This window comes from Mytilus edulis, chromosome 9 (genome assembly GCF_963676685.1).
Source record: "Mytilus edulis chromosome 9, xbMytEdul2.2, whole genome shotgun sequence".
Classification (NCBI taxonomy): domain Eukaryota; kingdom Metazoa; phylum Mollusca; class Bivalvia; order Mytilida; family Mytilidae; genus Mytilus; species Mytilus edulis.
This window is the reverse complement of record NC_092352.1, coordinates 25,340,665-25,359,732: the sequence shown is the minus strand read 5'-3', so window position 1 is coordinate 25,359,732 and position 19,068 is coordinate 25,340,665. Positions and strand designations below refer to the sequence as shown.

Here is a 19,068-nt window from a genome sequence, read left to right as displayed (position 1 = left end):
TTATTTGGATCATCTGTTACAATTGACCATTTTATACAATAATCATACCATCCACACAATGTATTCTGATATACTAAAAAAACAAAAAATCAACAATAAATTCTATCAAAACATAAAAAAAACATTTCAATTCTAACATAACAAATGAAAATAAACTTGTATAAATTGATCAACATTTTATGGCTAATAGTATGTATCACAATAGTTTAATAAACAGTCCCTTATTCTACTTTGTGCACTGTGGAATAAATCATTACTTTGGTCACAAGTAATGAAATCTTAACATGTCTTTAATAATAGCTTAAAAATGAATGACACCATAGAATTTTTCTGAACTTTTGACAACAAATTGACATTTTTGATATTTCAAATGCTTTTTAATAATTTATGTTGTTAGCTAAGTTTGTCAGTAAGTTATATCTATGCATCCCTCTCTTCAATCCACTTCTCAACACAGCAAGATTTTAAAAGGTAATTTATGATAAAGTGATATTAGTGCTTTAGTTAGTTACCAAACAGACCTCACAAACAGAATGGTCTTTCTAGTGAACTGACCTTGTTTAAGAAGTACTAACAGCAATATTAGTTGTCAAGAGTTTGACTGATTGGAAAAATGAACTAGCTTGTCACAGATGTATTGAAACAATCTAATGTATTAAAAAAGCTTTTTATTCTGGACATCTTAAAACATGACCTTTGTGACTGTGATAAAGTTCGGTTTTAGTGACCAACTACATGTTATGTACCAGTGCTACAAGGTATAAGTTTCCATGTAAGAAACATTTATAATAACAAAATAATTGAATATCTATATAACAGGTAAATGAGAATAACAAATTAAAATATAATTGGTTTTATTTTTTAACTTGTCCGACTGCACAATCTTAACAGTAAATTTACATACAAATAAAATTTCCTTGAAACAATTGAGATATCCACAATTTAGTAATCCTTGGGAATTTCATGACATTTAAACACAAATATCTGTTATAACAGTTTTAAGATTTAAATAAAAATGTGATTTTCTTACTGTAAAAAAACACACACACAGCGGTCAATATGGCACATCTATCATATTTTTGGGAAAAAGTCTTTTTACCAACAAATTTCAAGAGCTGACAGTAAATAAATATTGAGCACAATTTCTGCATTGTTATTAAGAACTGCAATTGCATATGCAAATTCATGTTGAATACATTTGACATGGCTTTGAACCCCCTTTTCATTTAAAATGTCATGTTTTGAAAGAATAAGTTGCATAAGACTGATAAAACTAATAACATGCTTTTATCATCAGATGAAATTTGTTTGAACTATTTCTAAAATTTCAGAAACATTATATAAACATTTATATATGGTATTAACAAGTTTAATTGATTATAATAAATGCATCAGCACTTTAAGAGCTTTTATATTTAATTAACATTTTGAAACACTAACTTGCTCAATAAATCTTTAAAATATTACATATCTTAATATTACACAATAAAAATAATCACTATGACTGAAATAGGCATGTGATCCTACAATCTGGAGACAATATTATAATGTTTCCATAGGGTAAATATCAATTTATAGTAGGTTTATTAGTCATTTCAAAACAACTCAATAGCCTGTGTCTGAAAATGTCTTTGGAAATGCAATTGTTTATATTGCATTCTGTTTGACTAACAAATCTTAAATAAATTTTAATATGGATTAAATCATGTCAGACTTTTTTATGTGTAAAATTTCCTTTGTGGTAATCAATGCAATTTTTAAGAATGATAATGTGAAAGTTTAAATCAATATACAAAAATATTGTTTCATGATCTCAGTATTAAATAAAGATTAGTTTTTAATTCATAAAGAAATAAATAGGATAGCATTGAGCACTTATCATGCAAAACTTGTCATGGAAAGGTTATTAACACATGAAAAGGATTTCATATTTTTAGAATTAAAATGTTAATGTTATTTTATATAGAGTGGGGTGCTCATTTTCGCCATATCTTCCCATGTTTTCTTCAGTTTATTATCAGGTCCTTATGTTTTTGAAGTATACTGATATTTCTATATGAAGATAACTTCAAATGCAAAATATTCTTAGCTTTAAAACGTGTTTGTTTTGAGAAAAATCATTTGAAATGTTGGATTACAGGGTGTTTGAAATTTACTGATGTTTTGTCAACGGGGGACACATATTCGCCGTTGTTACACATCTATTAAAAACCAAATAACTGCAGCTTTAAACAATATGTATAAAATAAATTTCATTATAGATGAATAGCAGACATTTGAAAGGTGTAAACAAAACTGAAATTTAGGGCAATCATTCTTCTTTGAAATCGTTTTTTTCATTCAGGAAATTTGCTGAAAATCGTTGTCCGTTTTTCGGTCCTTTGCGGTAATTGCCGAAATTTGGTCTCATTTTCAAAAATTATCATATTTGTTATAAAAATATAATTTACCGGCATATTTCTTCCATTTCAACCATCCTTTGAAGTTTTTACACCTCAAAATCATAAAACGGTGAAATTGTGTCCACGGCGAATATGAGCGCCCCACTCTACATATACTTTGCTGAGACACACTTAAGATTTGTCTTTATAAAGTTTCTTCTCTCAATTTGTTACTTATATCTCAGTCACTTTCATTTTCATAAATTTGCTGTTTTTGCCATTTTGAAAGAAAATGAATCATTTGCTTAAAGTTTGGTAGCACTTTTGGCCAAATCTAGGATTTTCAGAATAACTTATTTTTTTCTTTTAATTTTCAATGTATGAGAAGCCATGTCAGTTGGTCAGTAAGGTTTAAATTATATATTATAATTTACAGGTCTCATCTGAGTCAAAGGATTAAGATAAATTTTTCCATTACTTTGTATAAGTTTTCCTTGCATTATAAAATCCTTTTTTTTTTTCTAGCAAAATGAAAACAAAAGTGACAAAAATATTTTGTGGTGGTGCTCACAATTGAATTATTTTGCATATCTTAGTGAACAAGGGTTATCTGAAATTTTCATATGGTTTTAAAGATCATAATACCTAAATAATATTTTTTTCAAATTATTTGAAATACAAGATGGTTATAATTAAACAGATCTAGATCTTAAAATAGAACACTCTCACCCTTTGGGTTATGAAATTTGTTTAAATGCAAAGCAAAGTTAGAGAGGGGATATGCTTATGCACTTGACTGTATGTATTCTTCTCATGGGAATCATTCTATTCTGGTTGGACTAAAAGTAGTGAGATCTATCGTGCTTACAAGATGCATACAAATATGTTATTAAATTTCTACCTTAACTATGTAGTAACAGGATAAAAACTAACAATGGAACAATGTGAATTTCCCTAAAGAGTTGTGACTATAAAAAGAACTGTAAAATTGTGCTTTAAAACTTTAACATTGAAAGGGGAATCCTTGATCAAAGTTTGTAAGGCAAAATGAATTTTATCTTTTATTTCCCTAAATTCCATTAGGTTTGTTCATGCATTCATTGACATACCACTGAATGACCAAAATAACCAGCCAGTATCATTATTCAGTTATCTAGTCTTGACGATTTGATCAAATAAAAGTAAAAAATAATTTTAACTATTTTTTTTCATCTATATTGCCTTACCTGAAAAAGATCTCTTATAACCTCAAACTAAAATCTTAAATAAACACCTTTTTTTCTTTAATATATACCCAGATATTGAAACATAACAGGTTTTTATAATAATCTAAACTATGCTAAAACAATTCGATAAAATCTGGACTAGTATTTTGCTATTCATTTTCTGTTTGACTAGAGAATAAAGCATTTGAAATTAAAAACTCCACAGTTAATTGTCATCTATTCTAAATAACTATAAAATTATTGTGACCCTTCCCATGGTGCAACACTGTTTGTCTTTGGTACATTTAAACTTTTAGTTTGTGTGACCTCGACTTTCCGTTTATCTACATTAACTCCATAGTGTTTAGGGACTTCCAGATTGCTCTTCCGACGATTGCTTCCACTATTTACACTCAAGATTCTTGTTGGTTCCTCTGATCGTCGCCGTACAGATCCTGGTGAAAGACCACTAGAAATAATGATAAATAAATTATTAAATTTAACTTATAATTGATGATTACGGGTTTCCAAATAAAGTGGTAACAGCAAAACTAATTGAAAGTATAAATGTCCGACTAGTAAAGTCTCCACTATTCTTTTTCATTAAGTATTTAAAAATGTCACATTCCTTTATATCATTTCCAGACTTCTGAAATCATTAGAAATTCATTTATGAATATATAATTAGCTTTCATTATAACTGTTTACCTAGATCTGCATAAATCCTACTGAATATTAACAAAATGTTTGTTAGGGAAAGAAAAATACAACCACCAATTAACCTACTAAAACATGATGTTTAACTCTCTAAGATCTAAAAATAAACCTCCCAAAACATACTGAATAAAACTATGAGACTTTGTACTATTGTAAATATCAATACAAGTGTGTTTTTTAATTCGCCTTTTCAGAATCTAATGCATTCTGGGTAATGTTTTCAAAAGTGTACACCAAAACGTTGTGATTGGTTAAAAACGTCATAAACAATGGAAATTCAACCAATGACTTAACATTATTTTCATTTTGGGGTACGAACAATGAAATAACCCATAGTCCTTTAGATTCTGAAACGGCCAATTGAATTCTTTTTTGTAACTGAAACATATGCTATGATAAGCAAGTTATGGTTTTAAAATGATATAGAAGTTAATACAGATATTAGGATATAAAGATTAGATTAACATAACAATCAAACATACAATTGTACCATAATAATGCCTTTTCTATATACAAAAATATACCTTAAAAATATAAACAAAATATGGTATTCAATACACAATCATAATTTCTCCACCAAAATTGTTCTGATAAGAAAATGTAACAGGGGGTAAACAAAGGAAATTTAATTGAAATCTCTCTACAAATGAAATAATGCCTAGCACTAATATGGAGGTAATACTCTATTCCTTGTCATTAAGTGTAATTACTCTTAATTTTAGTGTATCTCATCCTTAATGAAAATAATTAACAAACAAGTATGAACATATATATGCTTTGCCTGCTTAGCCAAATATGACTGAATTTATATTAGCCTTTGAAATCAAAGTCTTTACAGCACTTTACATATCAATAATTAATCAAGTAAGGTTGAGATCAGATAAACCCTGTCCGATGGATATGTACCTTGATGTGTACACCTTACAACCATTCCATAGGCATATATCAAAATAAGAAGATACTCACTTAACCTAATACTTATAGTATCTGAGAAACAGAGGTAATCACAAAAACTACATATTGACAAAAGAACAATAAAAAAGTTGTTGAGGTCAGATGAACCTACCAGACAATAATATACAACTTACAACCATCATTTCTATGGAATTAGCTAAAATACTACTACAGTATCTATGAAACAGACCTAATACTCTTAACATTAGCCAATGAACCATGAAAATAACTCAAGAGTTAAGATAAAATCTGCTGGACATACATGTACACTTCTAATCATTTAAAAAAAACAACATCAAACATAACTGATCCATTGCTTATACAGTGTAGTGTCTGAAATTGGAATCCAAAACAGAAAACTAACAGTGATCACTGAAACAAAAATATAAGGGCATGGCAAATTGAATCGGCATGAACAGACTGTAGACCTTTCTATAAACCCAATTAAGTTGACCTAGTACTTGTAATAACTGAAAACAGATATGGAATATCTATTTCTTCTCTCCTCTGAAATATTAAACTGATACAAATATACTGGATATAGAGCTTCAGTTGTAAGATATAGACAGAAGCAATTTGACATTTAAATCATTTACATCATAAGGTTAATTCCATTTTAACTTTTACCCTCATGTTGATTAAGGTGATCAAAGACTGAAGATATTTGTTCCAATATAGTATTCTGTGTTCATGCTTCTACTGTAGTTTCTCTATACATCATAACATAAGAATTATATATGATGCAGAGTCATGCAACAAAGGGAAGCAGCAATTACAAATTTTACCTTGTTTCCAAGTGAACAATTTTTGGTTTCGGTTTGTCCTTTTCTCTGAAATTTTTTAAAGATGAAAATTTAAATTTTGTAGTGAAAATACTGTGATATTCCTGATGTGAGAACTACTCCTATAGTATTTTATAACTAATGATTATATTTATCACTTTTGTAGTTATTTGAATGATATTGATGGATATATATATATGGATATACATACAGATATATTGCAGATATGTTTAACAAAAAATTTAGAACAAAAAACAAGCAGAGCTTATTTATAAATACATGAATAATTTAAACACAAGATATTACATGGACTAAACATTGTCATTGATCCATGAACATGAGAGGTCAAGGTCAGATAATCCCTGCATGATTGACATGTTTACCATACAGTTATAGTTGATATACTGCTTATAATCTGAGAAATGAACCTTAGTACACAAAAAAACCAACATGAAAATGAGGTCAAGGTCAGATGAACCCAGTCAAAGGGGTAAATTATAAATCTTACAATCAAACCTAAACCAAATATAGTTGATTTATAGCTTTTAAAAAGTATTTGAGAAACGAACCTAGCCACATAAGGGGTTGATCAATGAACTTTATAAATGATGAGGTCATGGTCAGATGAACCATATCAGGTGGACATGTTCACCATGCAATCATTCCATACACAAAAATACCGCTGACCTTTTGCTCGTAGGACTAAGCCATAAAACTTAAATTGATCACTTATGTATGAAATCAGGTCAAGGTCAAATGAACCTGTATATTAAACTTACAATGATTCTATATACCAAATATAATTATTCTTTTACTCAAAATAAGTGAAATAATCAAGCAATAAAAAAGTAGTGGATTGAACCATGATATTGAGGTCAAAGACATAGTACATATGCCAAAGGGAAACTTCAAAACATATGGTATCAGTATACAAAATTCAGCATCAAGTTCTCTAATCTTCTGAAATATTCAGCTTAATACAATTAGTTTACACTGCCAGATTAGCATCCCTATATCTTACACTGCAGGCAAAATAAAAATGAATAAACCATCTGATACTAATCTATACAACTTTCATGCAGTATATACTAATTACGGATGCTTCCACTATTTTTCACCTTGATTGTTCTTATGTATTTATCTTATATCTAAGCCTTCTTCAGGCCTGTCTGTAATATAAAGTACGCACAACGAATCCACAAGTTTCATTAGGAAATCTCCATTTGTTTTACTACATTTTACAGAAATATTTTCACTAAAGCATAAAAGAAAGTTATTTTTCTTGTTTTAATTTCCTTTTTATTAAATTTCCAATCTTTTATCTCTCTTATTATTTTAATTCTGCAAAACAAGGTAAAATTTGTAACGAAGCATTAGTAAGCATAAGCCTACTTGAAGTCTAGACCTTCAACATACATCAGGGTTCAGGGCTCATTGTTATCAATAATTATATCAGAAGCCAATCATCTGTTGACAAATTTTCTTGCAAATTGTCAATTCTATTTAAAATGCAATAAAAGCTTTTCATACAGTGACAGTTGTTCAAATCAAGTCACTCAGATTGAATCCAAGTTTGTGTCAAAGCTATCTGACTGAAACTGTTTCATATGTTAAATTTCCATTCCAAAATTAAAAAGATTATTTAACAATAATAATAGAATTGATCAATTGTTGATAGATGAGTGGTTTCTGCTACAATACATTATTATCAAAAAATTTGAATTTATAGTCACAATTCCAATGCAGTGTTGACAACAGTTGTTAGTAAAACATTTCTCATAAAGGCAAAAGTTATTTATAACCTTACATCACACCAAAAACAGAGGAGGTCTTTAGTATAAACCTATATACTGATAATAAATTACTTATATCCACCACAACATGCTTTTAAATTTGTATAAGTTCCCAATCACTGAAACCTTAACCTAAACCTGTAAGAAAGCGTTAATGTTGTATGTAATGACTATCATGTTAGTTCTAAATCATTAGCAGTAAGATAAATATGACTTTTTTACCAAATTATTCTGGTTTGGAATGAACTACTTCCATGGCTTTTGTCCACAGTGACTCTAGAAGATATCTTTAAACAACAAAATTGACATTGAAATAAATTAAGCTGAAAATTGAAAAATCATGTCTAGCACTAGCCTCGCATGAATTAATTCAGTTGAAATTACTTGTATTTTATTTTACTCTGCCTTCTTCAAAGGAGAAATACCATCACTGGCAAGGGTTTGCATTGAATTATCTGCAAATGTTTGCCTTCAAAAAACAATTTTCTGATTGTAAGAGTTTATTGTCAACTTTAAGTAGACCTAAGTAAGTAAGTGAACCTGTGTGTCATACATCTACAAGTCTTAAAATGTGATATCATTTATAAAATATTAGATGTGTATTCTAAGGAATATATTTACTACTTTGAGCAAGATTAATAAACCAATTTATGCCCTCAAAATAGGAATCAAGTTTTATAATTTTTGAAAATTTAAACCAGACTAACCAGTCTTATAATATTTCTTTTAACAACACATTTGTTAAATTGTTGAGTGTGATTAATTTTGACACATCTATTCTGGATATTATACTTGCAAAATGTTAATACAATCATGAATAAAAAAAGATTTCATCAAATTATCCAACAGACTATTATATCAATCCATTCTGGATCAGTAGATTTTGACATTTTACTTTCTGGAGTGGATTGATATCATAATTATTGGTGTATTGAGGTAGAATCTAAGTTTAACATGCTGCTGCCGAACATTGTACTGAAAGGAGACTTTTGGGTGATTATGATATGTGATCTGCTTAAAATAATCAGGATTTTATTTGCTGCAAAGATGCTGCTATATTTCTTCGATTAGATTACATTAAGCGATCTACTCTCTAAAGATATATGTGATAGCAGATTTGGTTACATGGCTACAAAACAAAAGCTGTCACCGGAAAAAAAACCAAAGACAAAAACAACTTACACTACAAATGCTATAAATTTTCCATCACAACATAAAACCTTTTTAAATAAAAATAAAAACAACATTGAAGATGTATGATCTTATGGGTAATATAAAATTGGTACTGTACTGAAAATGTATGGAAAAGACAACAGATTTATTTCAGCATGGTGTTTGCTGCCCTGCTAGCAGGGATAACAACATTGTATTGGTGTTTTGAGCTAGTAAAATATGTAAGGTGTATATATAAACAATTAAATGATATGAATAGACTGTGCATTGGTAAAAAGTGCTCTTAAAATGAGAAACATCAAATGAATTTTGACAAGGAGGGGGGGTCACTCTTACCTGGTCATTAAACTAGAATCTGATCCTTTCAAAAGTTGTCTATTTGATAGATAAGTAAGTGTAGTATTGGCCTTTTTAAAAAGCTAATAAATTAATTACAGGAGTAAAATCCTAAAACGGAGACATAATCATCAAGGAGACAGCAATATAACAAATGATTTCCTTCAAAAGTTAGTTTTAAAATCAGAAAACAGAAATTCATCTTTGCCACCGTATAAAATAATTGATAGTACCTTACATTTCTGAATCATCTTAAAAATAATTTGACAGTAACCATGGTGATACCTCGAACAAAAAAGCATGCTTAAGATACAAATTTTAAAACCATGTAAAACAATTGGAGTTGTCATTCATCCCCTTATTTAAAAAAAAAATGGAAACTTTTGTTAACTTCTTAATAACAACAGATTTCTTAATAATGACTACTTCCTAACTTCATGCACATTCAATAAAGAAATATCAAATGACAAATATTCTTACCGGAAATGGAATGTTCTAAGCATTTGTAGAAAATATCTTAATTATCTAATAATCAAAAAAGCAAAAGAAAATCTTTGGGATAGACTTCTGAGCATATTTTAAAAACTATGAAAAAATTATATAAACTGTTTACACAGAGATATATCTTGCCTGTATCTAATTTTGATATTTAATAGTAAAATGCAAATGTTTAAATAAAAAAAGCCGAATATGCAAAAATATTTAACATCACTGAACCATGACTGAATGTAGAGATCAGATCATTTCTGTAGTAAGTAATAAGATATGCCAATGTGAATACAACTGCATATAAAAGATTATTTACTTATCATAAGTGGTTCCCCCTTCAACTGTTCTAATCTCAAATTTTAACATGTTAATAGACCATCACTGAGGGGGCAGATCCAGCTAAATCTCCATGGAAATGAGATGTGCCAATGCTTTTACAACTGCATACCAAATATCATTTACTCATCATAAGTGGTTCCCTTTAATCTGACCTAATCACAGAAACTAATAAATAGATGCTGCCAATGGAAACAGCCTACCTATGTCTCGCTTTTTGACTTCTTCAAGGCTAGACAAAACTAGTATGATTCATGTGCAGATAAATAAGACAGACAAATAAGACACAGTTAACTGGTAGATCCATTATATATTTTGCCTGTAGAATAGGCAAACAGTGCAGTTCAAATTTGCTGTTTTGAGTGATGGAATAAATTTGAATAAAATTATACATTAAAAAAAACTCTTCTAGACAGCAGTCTTCCCAATTAATCACATGTCAATTGTCGAAGGCCAGAAATTTTTTGTGACGGCTTAAACATGGACCCAGTAAGACATGCAAACCAAAAATTAAAAGGTGCTGTATCCATATTGTAAGCTTAAAATTAAGCTTTGGTCAAATTAACAACCAAAATTCTGAACCTTGAAAAAATTGTTCTGCAAAGAGCATGGTTAATTCTTGTTTCCAGGGATGAGTTGTGAATATTGAGATTTTTTGTGTGCAAAAAACCATTCAATCAAAACAGCAAATACAGTCAGGGTTGGCAAAGTATTACCCGCCCGGGAATTCTCCCAGAAATGGTTAGTACTGGGCATTACTGGGCAATATGATTTTTTAAGCTTATTTGAACACAAAAGAGTAAAACTTGGGTGTAGTTTCATAGGATTACACCTAAATTAATACTTTTTAGACAGATAACCATTGGCAGTCATTTCTAGAAGAATGAAAAATTCAATTTCATTGTCTTCTATGTAGACAGAATACAAGATTTGCATATTTAAGGAAACCTTGTTAATTACCAAGCATTGTTTCAATAATCCATACTTTGAAAAAAATGCATTTTATTGTAGTGTTTAGGTGAATTGTTAATTTTAAATGTTATACATTCATATCACTAATTATAATATAAATAAACACCCTAAGGGGTCATGCCATTATTAAATTAACACTTATAGAATTGAAAGGGCTGATTATTGTTACATAAACAAATATGCATTCTAATCTGAATAATTACTTATTAATTAGTGATGGTACATATACATTATTTAAATGTATTTTTTCTTCCGTGTAATTGTTAATTCTAAATAGGAGTTATACATGTTATATTTATTTGAAAAAAATGTTCTTTTTTGCTGTATATTTACAGTTTTACCAGTCCAGACACACAAAATAGGTTATAAATATCTTAAATGTATTACATTTGTGTTTGATCACTGAATCCTTTATAAAATTCAGACATATTACCCAGTATTGCCCAGTATTAACCAATAAAACCCAGTAAAACCCCAGTTTTCCCAGTATTTCCCACTGGGCTGGTCAATACTCATAAAACCTGGGTTTTTGCCAACCCTGAATACAGTTCTAAAGAGAAAATACAATATCATTATACAAAACTGTAGTTTGCTGAAGAATACAATTGAAAGTGAAAAGATTTTTCAAAGTGTTTGTGTCTTGTTCAGTGCCAAATTGTCAAGGAAATGAAGCTGTCACATGAAGCTTTTTCACAGCAGTTTTTAACTATTTCTTTGTGACCTTTAAAAATATACAGGTCTATATGGAGTAAAATGCAAACTGTGGGTCTTTAGGTGATCTAAATGTTGAACCTAGGTCATGTTTATTCATTGCAGACATAGCTAAATTTAAAAAAAAGTTTCCTTTCAAACAAATATTGAGCTAACTAAAGAAAACTACTCTGGTGTATACTCTGTACATTACAGAAAAAGGGGGTGTAAATTTAGAAATTTGTTACATAACAGGCTATTATTTGAACTTGGAATTATTTTTAATTATGGAATTTGCATAATTTCTTGTGTTTAAATTTTTTGATAAATTCCATGTAATATTTGGTATTATGATCTTTTGAGCAGTTAATAACACTTTCCATACAATGTATTTTGGTTAGATAGTGTTGTGCGCGGCACAGTACATTCTATTGAAAAATACTATTTTCTTTGTAATAGAAAGTGTTGTGCGCAGCACAGAACATTTCAGTACAGAATAAACGTGGAATTTATTGAAAATTTCAATAACAAGAAATCAAGCAAATTCCATAATAAAAAATAATTCCAAGTTCAAATAATAGCCTGTTACATATATATATGCTGCATCTTAGGGACAAATTCAATCTTTCAGTAGTCAAATGGGCAAAACAAGTACCCAAAAAAATAATAATAAAGAATCAGACAAGAGGCTGTCACAACGACAGCAAACCGGATTTATTAATATTTATTTGTGTCCTGGCAATATCACAAGAACCATTACTGATGAATGGTGAAAGTGAAAATCATCAATATCAAATTTGACCTCCATTTTGTCATCAGTATCAACATCTTAAAATTTGAAAAGCTTAGATTGAATGGTTCATGAGTAAATGCAACAACGTGAATGGAAACGCCATTTCACAATCTTTCAAGAACCATAACTCCTGAACACTAAAAGTCAAAATCGTCATTATTGAACTTGACCTCAAATTAGCCATCAGTAACAACATATAAAAATTTCAAAAGCTTTGGTTGAATGGTTCATGAGAAAATGCACGGACACGACTGGAAACACCATTTTTCAATCTTTCCAGAACCATAACTCCTGAACGGTAAAAGTCAAAATCGTCATTATTGAACTTGACCTCTATTTTGTCATCAGTAACAACAAATTAAAATTTGGGAAGCTTTGGTAAAACAGTTCATGCGTAAATGCACGGACACGACTGGAAACACCATTTTTCAATCTTTCAAGAACCATAACTCCTGAACGGTAAAAGTCAAAATCGTCATTATTGAACTTGACCTCCATTTTGTCATCAGTAACAGCATATTAAAATTTGGGAAGTTTAGGTAGAACAGTTCATGCGTAAATGCACGGACACGACTGGAAACACCATTTTTCAATCTTTCCAGAACCATAACTCCTGAACGGTAAAAGTCAAAATCGTCATTATTGAACTTGACCTCTATTTTGTCATCAGTAACAACAAATTAAAATTTGGGAAGCTTTGGTAAAACAGTTCATGCGTAAATGCACGGACACGACTGGAAACACCATTTTTCAATCTTTCAAGAACCATAACTCCTGAACGGTAAAAGTCAAAATCGTCATTATTGAACTTGACCTCCATTTTGTCATCAGTAACAGCATATTAAAATTTGGGAAGTTTAGGTAGAACAGTTCATGCGTAAATGCACGGACACGACTGGAAACTCCATTTTTCAATCTTTCAAGAACCATAACTCCTGAACGGTAAAAGTCAAAATCGCCATTATTGAACTTGACCTCCATTTTGTCATCAGTAACAACATATTAAAATTTGGGAAGCTTAGGTAGAACAGTTCATGCGTAAATGCATGGACACGACTGGAAACTCCATTTTTCAATCTTTCAAGAACCATAACTCCAGAACGGTAAAAGTCAAAATCGCCATTATTGAACTTGACCTTCATTTAGTTGTCAGTAACAACTTATTAAAATTTTTAAAGCTTTGGTTGAACGGTTCATGAGTTAATGCACGGACAACATTTGATTACCGCCCGCCAGACCGCCGTACATCCCCAAATCAATAACCGACATTTTGTCACAAAAATCGAGTTAAAAATCAGACCTGAAATCGAAGAGACCTTAGCCAAAAAATATATCCACGAAATGGAAGGCAAAAGGGAAAATTGGCTTGGATAACAGATGCACATAGGAGAACCATGTTTGATCTTTTAATTGTTGGTGTTTCATTGGTGGAGGAAGTCGGACTACCCAGAGAGAGGCTATTGATCACTATAGACTAAGAACTTGGACCACATCTTCACTGAGGCCCTCAAAAAATATACCAGTTTACTAATTCCAATTAGGCAGTTACATTTACTGGTGTTTATTTGGTGCTGGTTTGATCGCAATAATTACCTTGAATTAGTTCGTGAGGATTTGTGCGAGTCTAAATCCTGTAAATTTCCTGTGCTGAACGAATGATGTGCCACATGGACTGGTGATGATTCTCCACTGATGTCAGAACTCACATCTCTATCACTGGAAGAACTACCATGACGACGATTTATCTTTGGACTTGGTGTTGAAGGTCGCTTCTTTGGTCCTCCAAAGAAAAATCTACAGTAGTGAAAAATTGAACAGAATAAAACAAATTCAGAATCCATCCATACTAAATCAATTTTTTGCATGGTGCCAAAAAATTGTGTCAGCAGGATTTTATTATAGAATCTTAGCCAAAAATGTCAAGAGTTTTGTTTTTCCTTTATTCTCTCAACATCATTGTCAGTGAGTGACAGTTGTCTTTTTAGCACACAAATAATGAACTAAAACTCATGATACATTCTTAAATTGGTAGGACATAAAATAAACATATTGCAGCCATATATGTTATAACAGAACTATCCAGATTTAGTTGCAAATCTTATAAATTATCCCCTTTTTTATAGACCGTACTAACGCTTCATATGAGTTTAAGTGCTAGCTATAATGTTCTGTTTTCTAACTATTCATTTGCATGCTGCATGCTTAGTTTCATTTGTTACTGTATATGTTTATATTTTCAGTGAAAAGCTCATTTGTGCTTATGTTCGAATGTTTGTCAATATGCTGAATCTGCTTATACTTTTACTTACTTACTCATCTGTGTTCTCACTCACCTGCGTTTTGTTAGAGGTTGTTGTTTGGCTTTTTCCATTAAGTCTTTAAACTGATCAGATCGTAGATATCTTGGATAACTATCTTTTTTCATTAATACATATATATGCTCTTGTGCAGGTTCAAATACATAACGAGCTCTGAAAAATGAAAGCGTGTTATAAATTCTAATGTCAAATAATGGTTAAATTCATTCATATATATATTCTTTAAAAATAAGGAGATGTGGTATGAATGTCAATGAAACAACTATATAAATAATATGGAGTTATAAGACAGAGTAATTCCTTCAACAATGAGATAAACCTAGTCAACAATAAATGGCCCAACATAAAAAATGTGAATTAATTAACCAAGAAAACAAACAACCTGGTATATATATATATATATATTAAATTTACAAAAAACAAATATGACAGGTATGAACCATACTGTATCTGTTGTTAGAAATCCAGGAAGATGTATTTGACCAGCTTATTCATATATGAAATATTTCCCCCCCAAAAAAAACTCTTTAAAAGAAATTAAAAGTGATCACAGAAATATCCATAAAAGAGCATTGTAATGTAGGTACCTTCATGACAAATTATGGTAAAAATTCTTGTCAAATGACTTTAACAGTAATTTTTGGTGCAAAACATTAAAATGTACCCTTTTTTTTAGAAGATTGACTGATTTTGACGAATCACATTACTTTTTTTCCCAAAATAACAATAACAATAATTACTTCAGACCTGAAACAAATCACAATAAGGATATTTTGACAAATAACGGTAAAATTTAAACTAATTTGATGCTCATGGTAGCCGAAAATGACCCTTTGACGCCTAACAGTAGAGGGCATTCCTACCCTCATGAATCATTCATTCTCAAACATATCCATGCATCTTAAAGATTAACATTATTGTCTGTCACTTATTTTAAGTGTGCAACTAATTTCAGATGTTCTAAATTGCTGAAAGTTCAGAAAACAAGTCTAAACAATCACAAAACATCTTGTAAAATTTTCATTGGGCCTGAATGTGAATGAAATATTTGCCTTATTTTAAAGATGATTATAATCAATCATATGGACTACTGTATTTATTAATTTTTTATATATATATACTTTCTACCCAACAGTTGTAGTGTTATGATAGACACTGGACTGGATATCCAATTAAAAATGATATTGCAAATGAAGTTAAAATGCCATAGTTAACAAGACATTTCTCAACAAGACAAACTAAATAATAGACCCATCTACCATCTAGATCGATTCCAAAATGAATCAACCATTTTCAAGCCAGTATTCAACAAGCACAGCAGAAAATTCAAACCGTGCAGGATACTCCTGATGTTGACATTTTGATAGTGGTTGCGATTAAAAAAGGATTTCAAAAGGATTTCAAAAGGTGTAGACTTAGTTCCAGAGCATTAAAAAATGATCATATTAGCAGATTTGTATGAGTTAGGATTGTGTGTGATGAGGGTAGCATTTCAAACCCAAAATTGCTGAAGATTCTGAGAATGAGAATCCAATGGCTAGAGCCGAGAGAATTTTGAGGCCATTAAGACAAAAAATGGTTCAAGGTCTTTCCCATACAACAGAACAAGATGTTCTGAAAAGACGAAAACACAAGCTAAAAACCTAGTTGATGTTGTGCCTGCGGGAAGAGAAGTCATTGGAGCAATAGTTGTCCAGAAAATGAGATGCCAAAGATAGGTAGAGCTAATTTTTTAATATAAAATGACAATATGATAATTTCCGACACACATTATTTCTCTATTTAGTTTGCCTTGTCTCAGTTTACATGGTTAAGAGCAAATAAAAAACAAGAATATAATGTCTGAACAGTTGTCATCTGAAACTGTTGTATACTTACATGAACCACCTGTAGGTAGATTAAAGATCAGATAAGTTACTAAATGGAAATTGATACCTGATAATCGATACATGCTTCATCTATGCACAAATGGTTATAAAATACCTTTCAAAACAAACACTGAGAATAATCATGTAAAAATAAAACTTTATTAGAAATTTGAGAACAAAAAATGATTTCATCAGAAGTAATTAATTAATTTGTTGTTAAAAAATTTAACACTTACGGTTAATTATTAACCCACTAACATTAGCAATGACAGTAGTAAACCAACAATTATTTAAAAATTGAAATACATGTATAAAGATTGTAAAGTGGGATTATTCAATGAAAATGATATTAGATTTACAGATGGGGTTTAAAAACAGCTTATCATCATATAAAAACATTTCATGAACATCACCAATATCTAGGTTTTTATGGGTTTTTGATAATACATTAAAATATTTAGTTTTTAAGTTCTATCCTTTGGAATATCAACAGGATGCCCTTCCTATTTAGTCCTCTAGAAAAGTACTATGGACAGATTTGCAACACCCAATAATACTCAATGTGAGAAATCAAATGTATGGTGTCCAGGGACATAGTCTCTTGACACGTTATCTCAGTTTTGTGTTAATGAAATAAACAGGCTTGTTCCAAAATCAAATTCAAAATCTCTCATTAATTCAAACAAGAATATGCAGAAGGAGCTGGAATGGGTTTCTTTCCAGTATTAGCTATTTCAAAAAGAAATGGTGTATTTTTATTTTATTGAGAAATATCTATTACTTACCTCAAATTCATTGTCAAGGAGGCAGGGGAAAATATTATTTTTAATATGGGTTTACTTAAATTCAAAATACAGATTTCAGCGGTGGAGGAAATTTGAACGCATTGATAGGACATTTTAGCAAAAAAATAGGACGTTTGAGCGCCAAAGTAGAACCCATTTGAGCGAAAATCAAAATTGTCAAAGCACATTTACGCGAATTTTAATTTATTTTTAACCCTTTCAAGTAAAAAAATAATACATAATAAATTAAAAAATGTTTAAGAGACTCAAGACAGCACAACATAAAATAATATAAAACTTTTCAATTAAAATACAGCACTAAAAGTCTAAAAGGTTAAATCAAATGTTAAAAGTCTGTTCTAGCCTGGAATTTATAACCTAGAAAACGTACGTAATGGGCTCTGGATACAATACTGTTCATAGAATTGCATTAGGAACTTTTCTTTTTCTTTATCTTTTCTTGATTGTGGTGCACATTTCTCTATACTTCGTATCTTTATATATGTTGTTGTTTGTAATTTTATAATAGTATGGAGGAAAACTTAAATTGCTGGGTGACAACTATAAAATTGCTCATTATAATGCTATTTCTTGGTCTTTCAATACTTTGTCTTTCCTATATCGGAATTCATCACAAATTAAACATTCTTTTTCCTTTGTTCGTTTCAACAACTTGTATTTCCATGATGAAAATATAAACAACTTAAACATTTAACCAATATAAATTACTGTTCATTGTATATATAGTAAGGTGAGCATTATTCAACCAGGTAAATTTTTGCTAAAATGGGCTATCGAAAATAAGGGTGAGCGGATTAATCCGGCGCTTAAATGGGCTCTAATAATGTTTTTCTCTGGCTGTTTATGACGTCTTTACACTAAATCCATTGGATGTTGGATGTGTACTGATTGAGAGTTTAGTCTTAGATGCATGATTTTTTTATTAGTTGTTAGTGGCTTTGAACTAGCTGTCAGATAACTGCGAGTACTCTCAGATCTGTTCCTAGTGTCTTTTTGTTGTCGGGATGTATAAGTACCCGGCCACGTCAACTTGTATTTTTGTCCATTTGATGAGTTAAGCCTTTTTCAACTGATTTTTATAGTTCGTTCGTATGTTGTACTGTTATACCACTGTCCCAGGTTAGGGGGAGGGTTGGGATCCTGCTAACATGTTCAACCCCGCCACATTATTTAAGTGTGTGCCTGTCCCAAGTCAGGAGCCTGTAATTCAGTGGTTGTCGTTTGTTTATGTGTTACATATTTGTTTTTCGTTAATTTTTTTATATAAATAAGGCCATTAGTTTTCTCGTCTTATCAGGGCCTTTTATAGCTGACTATGCGGTATGGGCTTTGCTCGTTGTTGAAGGCCGTACGGTGACCTATAGTTGTTAATGTCTGTGTCATTTTGGTCTCTTGTGGACAGCTGTCTCATTGGCAATCATACCACATCCTATTTTTTATATCTAAAGGTGGCGC

General features: G+C 30.5%; 1 protein-coding gene across 33 annotated transcripts in view; it reads right to left on the bottom strand.

The window, feature by feature from the left end:
- Positions 1–2,859: 2,859 nt before the first annotated feature.
- LOC139487890 (regulator of G-protein signaling 6-like) overlaps positions 2,860–19,068 on the bottom strand; it is a 64,966-nt gene continuing 48,757 nt past the window's right edge. For 7 of the 33 annotated variants that reach the window (XM_071273056.1, XM_071273061.1, XM_071273074.1 and 4 more), the window contains 5 exons: positions 14,955–15,092; positions 14,215–14,415; positions 9,822–9,836; positions 6,043–6,087; positions 2,860–4,055 (listed from right to left, as the gene is read on the bottom strand). In XM_071273056.1, coding sequence (XP_071129157.1) covers positions 3,845–4,055; positions 6,043–6,087; positions 9,822–9,836; positions 14,215–14,415; positions 14,955–15,092 — 610 coding nt within the window. In that variant the 3' untranslated portion in view covers positions 2,860–3,844. Of the gene's footprint in view, positions 4,056–6,042; positions 6,088–8,054; positions 8,120–9,014; positions 9,053–9,341; positions 9,381–9,821; positions 9,837–14,214; positions 14,416–14,954; positions 15,093–19,068 lie in introns of all 33 variants that reach the window. The other 26 variants (XM_071273057.1, XM_071273062.1, XM_071273078.1 and 23 more) reach the window with 10 other exon arrangements.